This window comes from Seriola lalandi, unplaced genomic scaffold (genome assembly GCF_002814215.2).
Source record: "Seriola lalandi dorsalis isolate HSWRI2012SDOR001 ecotype SW California unplaced genomic scaffold, Sedor1 jcf7180002054919, whole genome shotgun sequence".
In the NCBI taxonomy this organism is placed as follows: Eukaryota; Metazoa; Chordata; class Actinopteri; order Carangiformes; family Carangidae; genus Seriola; species Seriola lalandi.
This window is the reverse complement of record NW_019525471.1, coordinates 385,372-406,285: the sequence shown is the minus strand read 5'-3', so window position 1 is coordinate 406,285 and position 20,914 is coordinate 385,372. Positions and strand designations below refer to the sequence as shown.

General features: G+C 40.2%; 1 protein-coding gene across 1 annotated transcript in view; it reads left to right on the top strand.

The window, feature by feature from the left end:
* Positions 1-7,549: 7,549 nt before the first annotated feature.
* Positions 7,550-20,914, top strand: part of LOC111673458 (uncharacterized) — a gene marked incomplete at its 5' end in the record, with an annotated part of 24,558 nt that continues 11,193 nt past the window's right edge. The window contains 7 exons of the mRNA XM_087169874.1: positions 7,550-7,932; positions 8,527-8,614; positions 8,755-8,920; positions 9,813-12,017; positions 12,603-13,268; positions 14,944-15,325; positions 17,081-19,338. Coding sequence (XP_087026000.1) covers positions 7,550-7,932; positions 8,527-8,614; positions 8,755-8,920; positions 9,813-12,017; positions 12,603-13,268; positions 14,944-15,325; positions 17,081-19,338 — 6,148 coding nt within the window. The remainder of the gene's footprint in view (positions 7,933-8,526; positions 8,615-8,754; positions 8,921-9,812; positions 12,018-12,602; positions 13,269-14,943; positions 15,326-17,080; positions 19,339-20,914) is intronic.

The window sequence follows — 20,914 nt, the reverse complement described above, 5'->3', positions numbered from 1 at the left end:
AGAATTCAAGTCATTTTTGAGTCAACTAATTAATTAGCAAGTCATGAAAATCATTTTGAATTTGCTGACATGGACTGCTGCTCATTTTGTTACAACGACATATTGGGCAAGTGCCAAGCTTGCTAAACTTGCATATTTACATTGTGCACAATAAAAATATTTAACACAAAAATTGAAACAACTTGTGAGGTGTCTAGTGTGATGGATGGCACTTGCAAAGTAATCGAAAAAGTAAGTGAAAAACTTTCCCTTTGAAGTGCCATTAGAACATGACTGCCATCTCTGGTATGAAAAAGGACTTCAGCTTTGCACTGATCAGACACATTAATGACTGTGGATTAGACATGTCTGTCTGTTGTGTGGAAACGTCTAGGGTCCTGGACTGAATGACACATTCAACTCTAAGTTTCTGGTCCATTGAATCATCACTGGAATAATAATCTCAACAATATAAGGACACTATCTATTAAACACTGGGATGTCAGGCAATATTTGTACTGTTGCATTATTAATGTTCCATTCATCTTGATCCACTGAGCACTGTGCTATAGCAATATTTAACTTTTTAACAATTACTAATGCTGTCTTATGTAAACCTTACTGTGGTCTCCAAATACATGTATGATTAATGTTTAGGTTTGTGTCTTAAATTAAAGGAAGGAACACATGCAGATCATAGTGGGTTTCACACTGTAAACATGATGGTGTCATGATTTACTGTATATGTCAAAACTGTCAATTGTCTTATTTATAGAAATTGTATTTATGAATTTATAAATGCACAACTGTATTCTCTGTGGTTTCTTGTAGATTTTACAATTCCTGTCTGAAACTTTATAATGATCAGAGTAAAAAAATCTTTGAAAATATTAAATTGTCTGTGGAGTGATGTTTAGAAAGTGGATCAAGATACAATATGTTTAAAGTCAGGGGCTTTAATGTAAGCAGCAGTGATGTCTACAGACAATCAAACCAAACTTTCTGCAATTGAATATGACAGTAGTAGTGTGTTATGTTCAGTCAATCTCTGCCTTTTTTGTATCAGTGAATTAAGCTTGTTCAGATAGAGCGGACCCTGCACTTCTTTAATTGGGATTCCCCTTCAATCTACATGGAATTTTCTACACTTGAATGTAATATTTTTCAAGATCAGATTAAAACAGCAAACCAGTCTTATATCACTGTTAGATAGACATGATCTATCCAACCATATCATGTGCGCCTGAGCCCTGAAGACATATTCAAAGCTCGCACTCCCTCTGATCCCCTCTCCTCTCCTCACCTCAACCAAAAAGAGGCTCTTTAGACAAGAAAATGTGCAGTCTTAAGGTGCTACAGTGCAATGACTTTATTACTTTTCTTACTGATTATGTGCACATTTGTAATTTTACTTCTATTAGAGATATGTGATCGATTATAGTTTAACTCTGCAAGTTGTATGTCTGTTAAATGTATGCATATTATTTCCATAACTATTAGACACAGAGAAGCAATGTTTTATGTCAATGTAACCACCTGAGGATCAGGACTAGAAATATTCATTTTAATTATTGAATTACAAAATATGGTTATTTAGGAACATCTTAAAAGTAAGACAATTATCTGGCCTCTGCTGGACAGCGTGTCCAGCAGGGGTGTAAGCCTGACACCGCTCCCCTGGGAGGGTGAACTGAATCTCTGTCCTAAAACGTTCCTAATAAAAGATCTTCACTGGAATGCACCTCCTGATTTTCCTTTGTACAAGGGGATTTCCTTTGCTAGGTATCCTACTCTGTCTCTTCACTGCTCCCCTAATCTCAACTTCAACAGAATCTTCACCTCCACTCTTTCACTGCTGGTTTATTTTTTCGAGTTTATGGTGTAGTCTGAGAGTTGTGACAAGTTTTGAGATTGATTACTTCCTATTGGGAGTTTAGTGGATCTTGAAGATACAATAAGACATCATACATGTAAATAAATACTATGTTCTAAATTTATTTTCACAATGAATTCCTTTTATTTTAATTTTCTTGGATGACACAAGCAAAGCATTTCAGAGTGGGCATTTACAGCTGCTACAAATGCTGTAAATGTAATATTTTGATGTATCAGGGGGAGATTATCTTCTGCAAAAAAATGGACTGAAAAGACAGGTTTTTGATATCAAATGATGTGTTGTGGAATAAGGCTTCAGCAACCTGTAACGTGGATCTTCTTATGACCGAAACTTGTAGGAAGCTGTAAGCTCTAGGTTCTAGATTCTGCCTTGTTTTCCACTGTGGTAACGCAGTTTGCCTGAAAGGTCCGCTCTAAGAAGTGCAAAAACAACACAGGGATAGGTCCCATAGCCAAAGATGTCACTGCAACTAAAAGCTATGCATCCTGACAGCAAAAGCCTAAAACTAGAACAACTAGATACATTGTCACTACATATTAATTATGCTGTTGAATAGTGACAACTCACTTGAGTATAAAACAAGGAATAACAAAGCCAGATAAAACCAGACAAACCAATCTCTTTAATTTAATCAAAAACGAAAACCCCACAAATTTAACGCTCTCAACATAATGCAACTTTTTCTTTCGCCCCGTTTGGTTTAAACAAAGTAGTCCTTCAGTACTGATGTATCTTACCTCAGAAGTGAGAAGGTTAAAAAAAAATAACGTTAAGAGTATACGTGGATTTAATATGTACTGTACAGCTTACATTCCAAATTTGCTGCATCATTCCTGTTACTATATTTATGAGTGAGATGATTACTCCTTATGTTGGATTATGAAAACCTGCAATAACTTGCACCTTTAAGTTTGGACTGAGTGATCTCACATAAAGGCTCTTGATTGACAGGTGATTCGCAAGAAGTGCAATGCAAGAATAACACAGGGTTACACTAATAGTACACAAATTAAAAGCTATGAAACCTGATGATAAACGCTACATGTTAAATATGCCACAGGATAATGTCAACTAATTTTAAAATAAAAAAGCTAAAGTGAAAAGAAATAGATATCTTAAATGGTTTAAAACACTTGAGAATGAACTCTTCATAAACCAGCCAAACCAGATTTTAGGATTCAATGTAATGTCAGTGTTCAACTTTAACCCGATCAATTGTCAGTGAATACAAATGCGATCATTTGAATTAATTTGCATGACATGCAAATCACTGTCTTTGTATAGAAGCTGCAATGTAATAAATATCATCATTCAACTCACTTGTGAAACAAATGTAGCAGTAACGTAGTTGAGGTGTCCTTATTTCAACAATATGCTGCTATTGATTACTTTTACAATTCTGTATTTTCTATTGACATTCAGGTTATAAGCAAAACAAAGACAGATATTCACCATTTATAAAATACCGTGATTTCATTCTGGATCATATTGATATAATGGCTTTGTACTTCAACTGTATTGTATGATCTATTTACATATATACTGAGATAAGGCCAAAAGTCATATACAATATTCGTTCAATATATTTTGAATTACCAAATCCATTATTGTTGTACTTTTCTTGCATTTCCTCCTTCTCTACTTCACCTCACAAGAACTCTGTATTTTTTTATTTATTTGGCATTTTGTCCTGTCAGGCTGGTAGAACTTCATTCTCCTAGCTTGAATACACCAGAAGAAAGAACAAAAGAAGGAGTATACTGTGGTGCTGTGCCAAGAATCTGTCAGATTGTCAAAGTGATTGTTTTTAATCACCAAAGGTGTCACAATTTCCTTTTTTAAATGTATGACCAATAAGTCACGTCATTCACTCTTACTTGAGTTCAATACATAAAGGCTTCAAACAGTGTTGACTGTCACAAAGGGTGAGAGGTTTGCAGTGTTATATATGGGAACTGAGTTAAATTAAAAAAAACAAAACAAACACTGAAACACTTTAAAACATCTACACCAGAAAAAAGAAGGGGGAATTAATAACTTTTCATATTATATCTTAATTTTGGGTAAGTACACTTTTATGTTTATATGTACATTTTTGAACATTTGTAATGTGTTAAATATTTATTATACAAATGCATTTTAGTAATGTCCTCTGTCTTAATTTCAATTTTTTATTATTATTTATTATTTTTATTATTATGTGCCATTATTGCATTTTATCTCATACTGAATGTGATAAGTGATCATCACTTAAATTACCCACCACAGATGTAATTTCTTGTGGAATTCTGGTTCAATGGTTCCTTTGGCTGATATTCTAGGGTTATTTTTCCACTATAAAGCTCTATTTAAATTTTGTTATTATATCCATATCATTACATACAAATGATGACAAACATTTTTGAAAGATGAAACTGTGATGTGGTAGTGGTTCTTTGGGGGTCTCTTTTTGCCATAGTCGGGTCAGAGTTCAGGGTCAGCTCGTAGCACCCCTGCACTTAAATCCAGTTCTTTGCTCAAGCACATTTCAGCCTGGTTGATGCTTGTGAATAGTTGCACAGATTAAGTGTTTACAGTGGTTAAAAAAGAGTCTCTCCACTCAGTGCAGCTCTGTGTTCAAGTCCTCTACTTGTTGAGGTAATGTGTATAGTTACGTGTTTATATTCTAGTTACACCTGGATAAGAAATAATGGAGAAATTGAGTGAAATGGCACAAGAAATTGACAATAGAATTTTGGAAGTAATAATATTCCTCATTCAGATATGAAGAAAAGGCAGGGGTTTATTTTTAGCACTAAATTCTGAACACTTGAAATAGATTCTTATTGTTTGTCTTGTATTTGCTGAAGTAAGACTGAAGTGAGGTATTTTAAAGCGATATAAGGTCTTTCCTTCAAATATAAGATCTTCCCATTAACTTGGATTTGTAAAATTTCTGGTTGACAGTTATTGCATATAAGGTTTATACATACTCAACAAAGCATTTGAAACACTTCATCAAAATTCATTCTATTCCTTAAATATGGAATTATTATGTTGGGTTTTGAGATGTCCACCGCTAATATAGAGTATCTGCTGTAACCACAATTAGGAAAGGGAAATTTCATTGTGAAGCTGAAATGATCAACAAAAACTCATCAGAGTGTCCTAGTTAGTGATATTCATTCATTAGTGATAGACATTCATGTTTTCTCTGTTTTCATCAACATCATTGTGACACAGTGGTATAATCAAGATATAGGTAAGGAAGTAAAGTATTTAAAACATACAATGAGTTATTAAGGCTAAAAGTACTCCTATACCGAATTAAGTCATTTGCATATTAAATACATACTAATTATTAAGTAAATTATTATTTTCAAGTTTCTATGTTTCATTTGAAACACAATACCAAAGAAGAAAAAAACTATTCACATTAAATTATTATTGTTGCAAAGATGTTTTTAAATGTGTTATATTCTCATTATATTAACAGTACAAACATAGTAATAATTGACTACTTGTTGCAAAGATGTTTTTGAATGTGTTATATGCTCATTATATTAACATTACAAACAAAGTAATAATTAACAAATATGCTACATGAAAGGTAAAATCTTTTGACGAACTGCACCTGTGAGTGAAACTGTGTCTTCGTTGATTTCATAGATTCATTGACAAGATGGGTTCCAGACAGATCATATCAGGCTTCGTGATTGTAACAGGTAAGCCAATTCTAAGTATTAAAACTGTTTTAAAACAAAATAAGACAAAATATGTAAAAAAAACAAAAAAATATTAAGTTAAGTAGGAGAACTTGACTGCGTATCAAAAACAACCACCACCTTTAAATCATGATCTATTATAAAATACATTTTTACTTTGGGGTGAAAAAAAAACCCCACTATTAAAGTACACCAATGGCTAACTTCGTAAACTTCCGTGAAGCAAAAGATTTGTATTTGAAATAAATCCACAATTCTCACAATGTATTGTACCCTGTAAACGAATGTAGTGAAAAAGTGAAAATATTTCACATGGATTCTATCTTAATTAGGATTGTCAATAGTGGCTTTCCATTTGGCAACTGCACACAGTACAACACCTACTCCAACAACAACAACTGCTACAACAATGACTGCCCCAACAACAACAAATGCTACAAAAACTGCCACAGCAACAAATGCCCTAACAACAAGTGCTCCAACAAAAATAACTGCTAAAACAACTTCCCCAACAACAAAAACTGCTAAAACAACTGCCCCAACAACGACAACAGCTAAAACAACTGCCCCAAAAACAACTGCTACAACAACTGCCCCAACAGCAACTGCTACAACAACTGCCCGAACAACAAGTGCTACAACAACTGCCTCAACAACTGATACAACAACTGCCCCAACAACAACAACTGCTATAAGAACTGCTACAACAACAACTGCTCCAACAACTACAACTGCCCCAACAACTGTCCCAACAACAATGACTGCCTCAACAACAACCGCTACAACAACTGCCCCAACAACAACAACTGCCCGAACAACAACAACTGCTACAACTACTGCACAAACTACAACAACTGCTACAACAGCTGCTACAACTGCTACAACTACAACTGCTACAACAACTACAACTGATATAACAACTGCCCCAACAACAATAACTGCTACAACAACAACTTACCCAACAACAACTGCCCCAACAACAACTGTCCCAACAACAACTGCCCCAACAACAACTGCTATAACAACAACTGCTCCAACAACTACAACTGCTACAACAACTGCTACAACTGCTACAACTACAACTGCTACAACAACTACAACTGATATAACAACTGCCCCAACAACAATAACTGCTACAACAACAACTTACCCAACAACAACTGCCCCAACAACAACTGTCCCAACAACAACTGCCCCAACAACAACTGCTATAACAACAACTGCTCCAACAACTACAACTGCTACAACAACTGCTAGAACAACTGCCCCAACAACAACTGCCACAACAACAACCGCTACAACAACTGCCCCAACAACTACAAATACTACAATAACTACAACTGCTACCACAACTGGACCAACTAAAACAACTGCTATAAAGAATGCCCCAAAAACAACTGCTACAACAACTGCCCCAACAACAACTGCCAAAACAACAACTGCTACAACAACTACAACAACTGCCCCACCAACAACTGTAACAAAAACAACGACTGCCGCAACAACAACTGCTACAACAACAACTGCTTCAACAAGTACAACTGCTACAAACACTGCACCAACTACAACAACTGCTACAACAACTGCTAAAACAACTGGTCCAAAAACTACAACTGCTAGTACAAATGCACCAACTAGAAAAACTGCTACAACAACTGCTACAACAACTGCCCAAAAATCAACTGCTACAACAACTGCCACAACAACTCCGACAACAACTGCCACAACAACTCCGACAACAACTGCTACAACAAGTACAACTGCTACAACAACTGCACCAACTACAACAACTGCTACAACAACTGCCACAACAACAACTGCTACAACAACTGGTCCAACAACTACAACTGCTACTACAAATGCATCAACTACAAAAACTGCTACAATAACTGCTACAACAACTGCCCCAACAACAACTGCTACAACGACTGCCCGAACAACTCCAACAACAACTGCTCCAACAACTACAACTACTACAACAACTAGTCCAACTACAACAACTGCTACAACAACTACCCCAACAACAACTGCTACAACAACTGCCCCAACAACAACTACTATGACAACTGTCCCAACAACGACTGCCACAACGACAACAACTGCTAAAACAACTGCCCCTACAACTCATACAACAACTGATACAACTGCCCCAACAACAACGACTGCCACAACAACAACTGCTTCAACAACAACTGATACAACAACTGCTGATACAACAAGTGATACAACAACTGCCCCAACAACAACTGCTAGAACAACTGCCCCAACAACTGATACAACAACAACTGATAATACAACTTCCCCAACAACAACGACTGCTCCAACAACTACAACTGCTACAACAACTAGTCCAACTACAAAAACTGCTACAACAACTGCCCCAACTGCCCCAACAACAAGTGATACAACAACAAGTGATACAACAAGTGATACAACAACTGCCCCAACAACAACTGCAACAACAACTGCCCCAAAAACTGATAAAACAACAACTGATACAACAACTGCCCCAACAACAACGACTGCCACAACAACAACTGCTACAACAACTGCATCAACTACAACAACTGCTCCAACAACAACTGATACACCAACAAGTGATACAACTGCCCCAACAACGACTGCCACAACAACAACTGCTACAACTGCCCCAACAACAACTGCTACAACAACTGCCCCAACAACAACTGATACAATAACAAGTGATACAACAACTGCCACAACAACAACTACTACAACAAATGACCCAAAAACAACTGCTACAAAAACTGCCCCAACAACAACTGCTACAACAACTGTCCAAAAAACAACGACAGCCACAACAACAACTGCTACAACAACTGCCCCAACAACAACTCCCCCAACAACAGCCCCAACAACAATGACTGCTATAACTACTGCTCGAACAACTACAACTGCTGCAACAACTGCTAAAACAACAAGTGATACAACAACTGCCCCAACAACAACAACTTCCCCAACAACAACTGTCCCAACAACAACGACTGCCACAACAACAACTGCTACAACAACTGCACAAACTACAACTATTACAACAACTGCTACAACAACTACAACTGCTACAACTGCCCCAACAACAACTATCCCAACAACAACGCCAGCCACAACAACAACCATTACAATAACTGCCCCAACAACAACTGCTCAAACAAGTGCAACTGCTACAACAACTGCACCAACTACAACTGCCAGAACAACTGCTATAACAACTCCTACAACAACTGGCCCAACAACGACTACCACAACAACAACCGCTACAACAACTGCCCCAACAACAGCTGCTATAACAACTGCCCGAAAAACAACTGCTACAACAACTGTCCCAACAACAACGACTGCCACAACATCAACTTCTACAACAACTGCCCCAACAACAACTGCTACAACAACTGCCCCAACAAGTGATACAACAACTGATACAACAACTGCCCCAACAATAACGAATGCCACAACAACATCTGCTACAACAACTACCCCAACAACTGCTGATACAACAACAAGTGATACAACAACTGCCCCAAAAACAACAACTGTCACAAAAACAACTACTACAACAACTGCTCCAAAATCAACTTCTACAACAACTGCCCCAACAACAACCCCAACAACTGATACAACAACAACTGATACAACTGCCCCAACAACAACGACTGCCACAACATCAACTTCTACAACAACTGCCCCAAAAACAACTGCTACAACAACTGCCCCAACAACTGATAAAACAAAAACTGATACAACAACTGCCCCAACAACAACGACTGCCACAACAAGAACTGCTAAAACAACTGCATCAACTACAACAACTGCTTCAACAACTACAACTGCTACAACAACTAGTCCGAATACAAAAACTGCTACAACAACTGCCCCAACAACAACTGCTACAACTGCCCCAACAACAACTGATACAACATCAAGTGATACAACAACTGCCCCAACAACATCTGCTACAACAATTGCCCCAACAACTGATAAAACAACAACTGCTACAACAACTGCCCCAAAAACTGATAAAACAACAAGTGATACAACAACTGCCCCAAAAACAACGACTGCCACAACAACAACTACTACAACAACTGCCCCAAAAACTGATAAAACAACAAGTGATACAACAACTGCCCCAACAACAACAACTGCCCCAACAACTGATACAACAACAACTGCCCCAACAACAACAACTGCTACAACAACTGCCCCAACAACAGATACAACAACAACTGATACAACAACTGCCCCAACAACAACTGCTACAACAACTGCCCCAACAACTGATACAACAACTGCCCCAACAACAACGACTGCCACAACAACAACTACTACAACAACTGCCCCAAAAACATCTGCTACAACAACTGTCCCAACAACAACGACTGCCAAAACATCGACTTCTACAACAACTGCCCCAACAACAACTGCCCCAACAACAGCCCCAACAACAATGACTGCTATAACTACTGCTCGAACAACTACAACTGCTGCAACAACTGCCCCAACAACAACTGCTACAACAACTGCCCCAACAACAACTGCCCCAACAACAACTGTCCCAACAACAACGACTGCCACAACAACAACTGCTACGACAACTGCACAAACTACAACTATTACAACAACTGCTACAACAACTACAACTGCTACAACTCCCCCAACAACAACTATCCCAACAACAACGCCAGCCACAACAACAACCACTACAATAACTGCCCCAACAACAACTGCTCCAACAAGTGCAACTGCTACAACAACTGCACCAACTACAACTGCCAGAACAACTGCTATAACAACTCCTACAACAACTGGCCCAACAACGACTACCACAACAACAACCGCTACAACAACTGCCCCAACAACAGCTGCTATAACAACTGGCCCAAAAAAAACTGCTACAACAACTGTCCCAACAACAATGACTGCCACAACATCAACTTCTACAACAACTACCCCAACAACAACTGCTACAACAACTGCCCCAACAAGTGATACAACAACTGATACAACAACTGCCCCAACAATAACGAATGCCACAACAACATCTGCTACAACAACTACCCCAACAACTGCTGATACAACAACAAGTGATACAACAACTGCCCCAAAAACAACAACTGTCACAACAACAACTACTACAACAACTGCCCCAAAATCAACTTCTACAACAACTGCCCCAACAACAACCCCAACAACTGATACAACAACAACTGATACAACTGCCCCAACAACAACGACTGCCACAACATCAACTTCTACAACAACTGCCCCAACAACAACAACTGCTACAACAACTGCCCCAACAACAGATACAACAACAACTGATACAACAACTGCCCCAACAACAACGACTGCCACAACAACAACTACTACAACAACTGCCCCAAAAACATCTGCTACAACAACTGTCCCAACAACAACGACTGCCAAAACATCGACTTCTACAACAACTGCCCAAACAACAACTGCTACAACAACTGCCCCAACAACTGATACAACAACTGCCCCAACAACAACTACTGCCACAACAACATCTGCTACAACAACTACCCCAACAATTGCTGATACAACAACAAGTGATACAATAACTACCCCAACAACGACTGCCACAACAACAACTACTACAACAACTGCCCCAACAACAACGACTGCCACAACAACTGTCCCAACAACAACTGCTACAACAACTACCCCAACAACTGATACAACAACAACTGATACAACAACTGCCACAACAACAACTGCCACAACCTCAACTTCTACAACAACTGCCCCAACAACGACTGCCACAACAACTATTACAACAACTGCCCCAAAAACAACTGCTACAACAACTGTCCCAACAACAACGACTGCCACAACATCAACTTCTACAACAACTGCCCCAACAACAACTGCCCCAACAAGTGATACAACAACTGATACAACAACTGCCCCAACAATAACGACTGCCACAACAACATCTGCTACAACAACTACCCCAACAACTGCTGATACAACAAGTGATACAACAACTGCCCCAAAATCAACTTCTACAACAACTGCCCCAACAACAACCCCAACAACTGATACAACTGCCCCAACAACAACGACTGCCACAACATCAACTTCTACAACAACTGCCCCATCAACAACTGCTACAACAACTGCCCCAATAACTGATAAAACAACAAGTGATACAACAACTGCCCCAACAACAACGACTGCCACAACAACTACTACAACAACTGCACCAAAAACAACTGCTACAACAACTGTACCAACAACGACTGCCACAACATCAACTTCTACAACAACTGCCCCAAAAACTGATAAAACAACAAGTGATACAACAACTGCCCCAACAACAACAACTGCCCCAACAACTGATACAACAACAACTGCCCCAACAACAACTGCCCCAAAAACTGATAAAACAACAAGTGATACAACAACTGCCCCAACAACGACTGCCACAACAACAACTATTACAACAACTGCCCCAAAAACAACTGCTACAACAACTGTCCCAACAACAACGACTGCCACAACAACAACTATTACAACAACTGCCCCAAAAACAACTGCTACAAAAACTGTCCCAACAACAACGACTGCCACAACATCAACTTCTACAACAACTGCCCCAACAACAACTGCTACAACAACTACCCCAACAACTGCTGATACAATAAGTGATACAACAACTGCCCCAAAAACAACAACTGTCACAACAACTACTACAACAACTGCCCCAAAATCAACTTCTACAACAACTGCCCCAACAACAACCACAACAACTGATACAACTGCCCCAACAACAACGACTGCCACAACATCAACTTATACAACAACTGCCCCAACAACAACTGCTACAACAACTGCCCCAACAACTGATAAAACAACAACTGATACAACAACTGCCCCAACCACAACGACTGCCACAACAACAACTGCTAAAACAACTGCATCAACTACAACAACTGCTTCAACAACTACAACTTCTACAACAACTAGTACAACTACAAAAACTGCTACAACAACTGCCCCAACAACATCTGCTACAACAATTGCCCCAACAACTGATAAAACAACAACTGATACAACAACTGCCCCAACAACCACTGCTACAACAACTGCCCCAAAAACTGATAAAACAACAAGTGATAAAACAACTGCCCCAACAACAACGACTGCCACAACAACAACTACTTCAACAACTGCCCCAAAAACAACTGCTACAACAACTGTACCAACAACAACGACTGCCACAACATCAACTTCTACAACAACTGCCCCAAAAACTGATAAAACAACAAGTGATACAACAACTGCCCCAACAACAACGACTGCCACAACAACATCTGCTACAACAACTACCCCAACAACTGCTGATACAACAACAAGTGATACAACAACTGCTCCAACAATGACTGTCACAACAACAACTACTACAACAACTGCCCCAAAATCAACTTCTACAACAACTGCCCCAACAACAACCCCAATAACTGATACAACAACAACTGATACAACTGCCCCAACAACAGCGACTGCCACAACATCAACTTCTACAACAACTGCCCCAACAACAACTGCTACAACAACTGCCCCAACAACTGATAAAACAACAACTGATACAACAACTGCCCAAACAACAACGACTGCCACAACAACAACTGCTAAAACAACTAGTCCAACTACAAAAACTGCTACAACAACTGCCCCAACAACAACTGCTACAACTGCCCCAACAACAACTGATACAACATCAAGTGATACAACAACTGCCCCAACAACATCTGCTACAACAACTCCAACAACAGCCGACAAAACTGCTACAACTGAACGATAAAACAACAAGTGATACAACAACTGCCCCAACAACAACGACTGCCACAACATCAACTTCTACAACAACTGCCCCAAAAACAGATAAAACAACAAGTGATACAACAACTGCCCCAACGACAACAACAACTGATACAACAACAACTGATACAACAACTGCCCCAACAACAACGACTGCCACAACAACAACTGCTACAACAACTGCATCAACTACATCAACTGCTCCAACAACTACAACTGCTACAACAACTAGTCCAACTACAAAAACTGCTACAACAACTGCCCCAACAACAACTGCTACAACTGCCCCAACAACAACTGATACAACAACAAGTGATGCAACAACTGCCCCAACAACAACTGCTACAATAACTGCCCCAACAACTGATAAAACAACAACTGATACAACAACTGCCCCAACAACAACGACTGCCACAACAACAACTGCTAAAAAAACTGCATCAACTACAACAACTGCTTCAACAACTACAACTGCTACGACAACTAGTCCAACTACAAAAACTGCTACAACAACTGCCCCAAAAACAACTGCTACAACAACTGTCCCAACAACAACGACTGCCACAACATCAACTTCTACAACAACTGCCCCAAAAACTGATAAAACAACAAGTGATACAACAACTGCCCCAACAACAACTGCCCCAACAACTGATACAACAAAAACTGCCCCAACAACAAGAACTGCTACAACAACTGCATCAACTGCATCAACTGCTCCAACAACTGATAAAACAACAACTGATACAACAACTGCCCCAACAACAACTGCTACAACAACTGCCCCAAAAACTGATAAAACAACAAGTGATACAACAACTGCCCCAACAACGACTGCCACAACAACAACTATTACAACAACTGCCCCAAAAACAACTGCTACAACAACTGTCCCAACAACAACGACTGCCACAACATCAACTTCTACAACAACTGCCCCAACAACAACCCCAACAACTGATACAACAACAACTGATACAACTGCCCCAACAACAACGACTGCCATAACAACATCTGCTACAACAACTACCCCAACAACTGCTGATACAACAACAAGTGATACAACAACTGCTCCAACAACGACTGTCACAACAACAACTACTACAACAACTGCCCCAAAATCAACTTCTACAACAACTGCCCCAACAACAACCCCAACAACTAATACAACAACAACTGATACAACTGCCCCAACAACAACGACTGCCACAACATCAACTTCTACAACAACTGCCCCAACAACAACTGCTACAACAACTGACCCAACAACTGATAAAACAACAACTGATACAACAACTGCCCTAACAACAACGACTGCCACAACAACAACTGCTAAAACAACTGCATCAACTACAACAACTGCTTCAACAACTACAACTGCTAAAACAACTAGTCCAATTACAAAAACTGCTACAACAACTGCCCCAACAACAACTGCTACAACTGCCCCAACAACAACTGATACAACATCAAGTGATACAACAACTGCCCCAACAACATCTGCTACAACAACTGCCCCAACAACTGATAAAACAACAACTGATACAACAACTGCCCCAACAACAACGACTGCCACAACAACTGCTACAACAACTGATAAAACAACAAGTGATACAACAACTGCCCCAACAACAACGACTACCACAACAACAACTACTACAACTGCCCCAAAAACAAGTGCTACAACAACTGTCCCAACAACAACGACTGCCACAACATCAACTTCTACAACAACTGATAAAACAACAAGTGATACAACAACTGCCCCAACGACAACAACAACTGCCCCAACAACAACGACTGCCACAACAACAACTGCTACAACAACTGCATCAACTACATCAACTGCTCCAACAACTACAACTGCTACAACAACTAGTCCAACTACAAAAACTGTTACAACAACTGCCCCAACAACAACTGCTACAACTGCCCCAACAACAACTGATACAACAACAAGTAATGCAACAACTGCCTCAACAACAACTGCTACAATAACTGCCCCAACAAATGATAAAACAACAACTGATACAACAACTGCCCCAACAACAACTGCTACAACAACTGCCCCAACAACAACGACTGTCACAGCAACAACTGCTAAAAAAACTGCATCAACTACAACAACTGCTTCAACAACTACAACTGCTACAACAACTAGTCCAACTACAAAAACTGCTACAACTGCCCCAAAAACAACTGCTACAACAACTGTCCCAACAACAACGACTGCCACAACATCAACTTCTACAATAACTGCCCCAACAACTGATAAAACAACAAGTGATACAACAACTGCCCCAACAACAACGACTGCCCTAACAACTGCTGCTACAACAACTGCATCAACTACATCAACTGCTCCAACAACTACAACTGCTACAACAACTAGTCCAACTACAAAAACTGCTACAACAACTGCCCCAACAACAACTGCTACAACTGCCCCAACAACAACTGATACAACAACTGCCCCAACAACATCTGCTACAACAATTGCCCCAACAACTGATAAAACAACAACTGATACAACAACTGCCCCAACAACAACTGCTACAACAACTGCCCCAAAAACTGATAAAACAACAAGTGATACAACAACTGCCCCAACAACAACGACTGCCACAACAACAACTGCTACAACAACTGCCCCAAAAACTGATACAACAACTGCCTCAACAACATCTGCTACAACAACTACCCCAACAACTGCTGATACAACAACAAGTGATACAACAACTACCCGAACAACTGCTGATACAACAACAAGTGATACAATAACTACCCCAACAACAACTGCCCCAAAAACAACTGCTACAACAACTGTCCCAACAACAACTGCCACAACAACTGCCCCAACAACTGATACAACAACAACTGATACAACAACTGCCACAACAACAACTGCCACAACATCAACTTCTACAACAACTGCCCCAACAACGACTGCCACAACAACTATTACAACAACTGCCCCGGAAACAACTGCTACAAGAACTGTCCCAACAACAACGACTGCCACAACATCAACTTCTACAACAACTGCCCCAACAACAACTGCTACAACAACTGCCCCAACAAGTGATACAACAACTGATACAACAACTGACCCAACAATAACGACTGCCACAACAACATCTGCTACAACAACTACCCCAACAACTGCTGATACAACAACAAGTGATACAAAAACTGCCCCAAAAACAACAACTGCCACAACAACAACTACTACAACAACTGCCCCAAAATCATCTTCTACAACAACTGCCCCAACAACAACCCCAACACCTGATAAAACAACAACTGATACAACAACTGCCCCAACAACAACGACTGCCACAACAATAACTGCTAAAACAACTGCATCAACTACAACAACTGCTTCAACAACTACAACTGCTACAACAACTAGTACAACTACAAAAACTGCTACAACAACTGCCCCAACAACAACTGCTACAACTGCCCCAACAACAACTGATACAACATCAAGTGATACAACAACTGCCCCAACAACATCTGCTACAACAATTGCCCCAACAACTGATAAAACAACAACTGATACAACTGCCCCAACAACAACTGCTACAACAACTGCCCCAAAAACTGATAAAACAACAAGTGATAAAACAACTGCCCCAACAACAACGACTGCCACAACAACAACTACTACAACAACTGCCCCAAAAACAACTGTTACAACAACTGTACCAACAACAACGACTGCCACAACATCAACTTCTACAACAACTGCCCCAAAAACTGATAAAACAACAAGTGATACAACAACTGCCCAAACAACAACAACTGCCCCAACAACTGATACAACAACAACTGCCCCAACAACAAGAACTGCTACAACAACTGCATCAACTACATCAACTGCTCCAAAAACTACAACTGCTACAACAACTAGTCCACCTACAAAAACTGCTACAACTACCCCAACAACAACTGCTACAACTGCCCCAACAACAACTGATACAACAACAAATGATGCAACAACTGCCCCAACAACAACTGCTACAACAACTGCTCCAACAACTGATAAAACAACAACTGATACAACAGCTGCCCCAACAACAACGACTGCCACAACAACATCTGCTACAACAACTACCCCAACAACTGCTGATACAACAACAAGTGATACAACTGCTCCAACAACGACTGTCACAACAACAACTACTACAATAACTGCCCCAAAAACAACTGCTACAACAACTTTCCCAATAACAACGACTGCCACAACATCAACTTCTACAACAACTGCCCCAAAAACAGATAAAACAACAAGTGATACAACAACTGCCCCAACAACAACAACAACTGCCCCAACAACTGATACAACAACAACTGATACAACAACTGCCCCAAAAACTGATAAAACAACAAGTGATAAAACAACTGCCCCAACAACTACATCAACTGCTCCAACAACTACAACTGCTACAACAACTAGTCCAACTACAAAAACTGCTAAAACAACTGCCCCAACAACAACTGCTACAACTGCCCCAACAACAACTGATACAACAACAAGTGATGCAACAACTGCCCCAACAACAACTGCTACAATAACTGCCCCAAAAACTGCTAAAACAACAACTGATACAACAACTGCCCCAACAACAACTGCTACAACAACTGCCCCAAAAACTGATAAAACAAGTGATACAACAACTGCCCCAACAACAACGACTGCCACAACAACAACTGCATCAACTACAACAACTGCTTCAACAACTACAACTGCTACAACAACTAGTCCAACTACAACGACTGCCACAACATCAACTTCTACAACAACTGCCCCAAAAACAGATAAAACAACAAGTGATACAACAACTGCCCCAACAACAACAACTGCCCCAACAACTGATACAACAACAACTGATACAACAACTGCCCCAACAACTACAACTGCTACAACAACTAGTCCAACTACAAAAACTGCTACAACAACTGCCCCAACAACAACTGCTACAACTGCCCCAACAACAACTGATACAACAACAAGTGATGCAACAACTGCCCCAACAACAACTGCTACAATAACTGCCCCAACAACTGATAAAACAACAACTGATACAACAACTGCCCCAACAACAACTGCTACAACAACTGCCCCAAAAACTGATAAAACAACAAGTGATACAACAACTGCCCCAACAACAACGACTGCCACAACAACAACTATTACAACAACTGCCCCAAAAACAGCTGCTGCAACAACTGTCCCAACAACAATGACTGCCACAACAACAACTGCTACAACAACTGCATCAACTACATCAACTGCTCCAACAACTACAACTGCTACAACAACTAGTCCAACTACAAAAACTGCTACAACAACTGCCCCAACAACAACTGATACAACTGCCCCAACAACAACGACTGCCACAACATCAACTTCTACAACAACTGCCCCAACAACAACTGCTACAACAACTGTCCCAACAACAACGACTGCCACAACAACTGCATCAACTACATCAACTGCTCCAACAACTACAACTGCTACAACAACTAGTCCAACTACAAAAACTGCTACAACAACTGCCCCAACAACAACGACTGCCACAACATCAACTTCTACAACAACTGCCCCAACAACTGATAAGACAACAACTGCCCCAACAACTGATAAGACAACAACTGATACAACAACTGCCCCAACAACAACGACTGCCACAACAACAACTGCTAAAACAACTGCATCAACTACAAAAACTTCTTCAACAACTACAACTGCTACAACAACTAGTCCAACTACAAAAACTGATAAAACAACGGCCCCAACAACAACGACTGCTACAACAACAACTGCTACAACAACTGCATCAACTACATCAACTGCTCAAACAACTACAACTGCTACAACAACTAGTCCAACTACAAAAGCTGCTACAACAACTGCCCCAACAACAACTGCTACAACTGCCCCAACAACAACTGATACAACATCAAGTGATACAACAACTGCCCCAACATCTGCTACAACAACTGCTCCAACAACTGATAAAACAACAACTGATACAACAACTGCCCCAACAACAACTGCTACAACAACTGCCCCAAAAACTGATAAAACAACAAGTGATACAACAACTGCCCCAACAACGACTGCCACAACAACAACTATTACAACAACTGCCCCAAAAACAACTGCTACAACAACTGTCCCAACAACGACTGCCCCAACATCAACTTCTACAACAACTGCCCCAACAACAACTGCTACAACAACTGCCCCAACAAGTGATACAACAACTGATACAACTGCCCCAACAACGACTGCCACAACAACATCTGCTACAACAACTACCCCAACAACTGCTGATACAACAACAAGTGATACAACAACTGCTCCAACAACAACGACTGTCACAACAACAACTACTACAACAACTGCCCCAAAATCAACTTCTACAACAACTGCCCCAACAACAACCCCAACAACTGATAAAACAACAACTGATACAACTGCCCCAACAACAACGACTGCCACAACATCAACTTCTAGAACAACTGCTACAACTGCCCCAACAACTGATAAAACAACAACTAATACAACAACTGCCCCAACAACAACGACTGCCACAACAACTGCTAAAACAACTGCATCAACTACAACAACTGCTTCAACAACTACAACTGCTACAACAACTAGTCCAACTACAAAAACTGCTACAACAACTGCCCCAACAACAACTGCTACAACTGCCCAAACAACTGATACCACATCAAGTGATACAACAACTACCCCAACAACAACTGCTACAACAACTGCCCCAACAACTGATAAAACAACAAGTGATACAACAACTGCCCCAACAACAACTGCTACAACAACTGCCCCAACAACTGATAAAACAACAAGTGATACAACAACTGCCCCAACAACAACTGCTACAACAACTGCCCAAAAAACTGATAAAACAACTGCCCCAATAACAACGACTGCCACAACAACAACTACTACAACAACTGCCCCAAAAACAACTGCTACAACAACTGTCCCAACAACAACGACTGCCATAACATCAACTTCTACAACAACTGCCCCAAAAACAGATAAAAAAACAAGTGATACAACAACTGCCCCAACAACAACAACTGCCCCAACAACTGATACAACAACAACTGATACAACAACTGCCCTAACAACAATGACTGCCACAACAACAACTGCTACAACAACTGCATCAACTACATCAACTGCTCCAACAACTACAACTGCTACAACAACTAGTCCAACTACAAAAACTGATACAACAACGGCCCCAACAACAACGACTGCTACAACAACAACTGCTACAACAACTGCATCAACTACATCAACTGCTCAAACAACTACAACTGCTACAACAACTAGTCCAACTACAAAAGCTGCTACAACAACTGCCCCAACAACAACTGCTACAACTGCCCCAACAACAACTGATACAACATCAAGTGATAC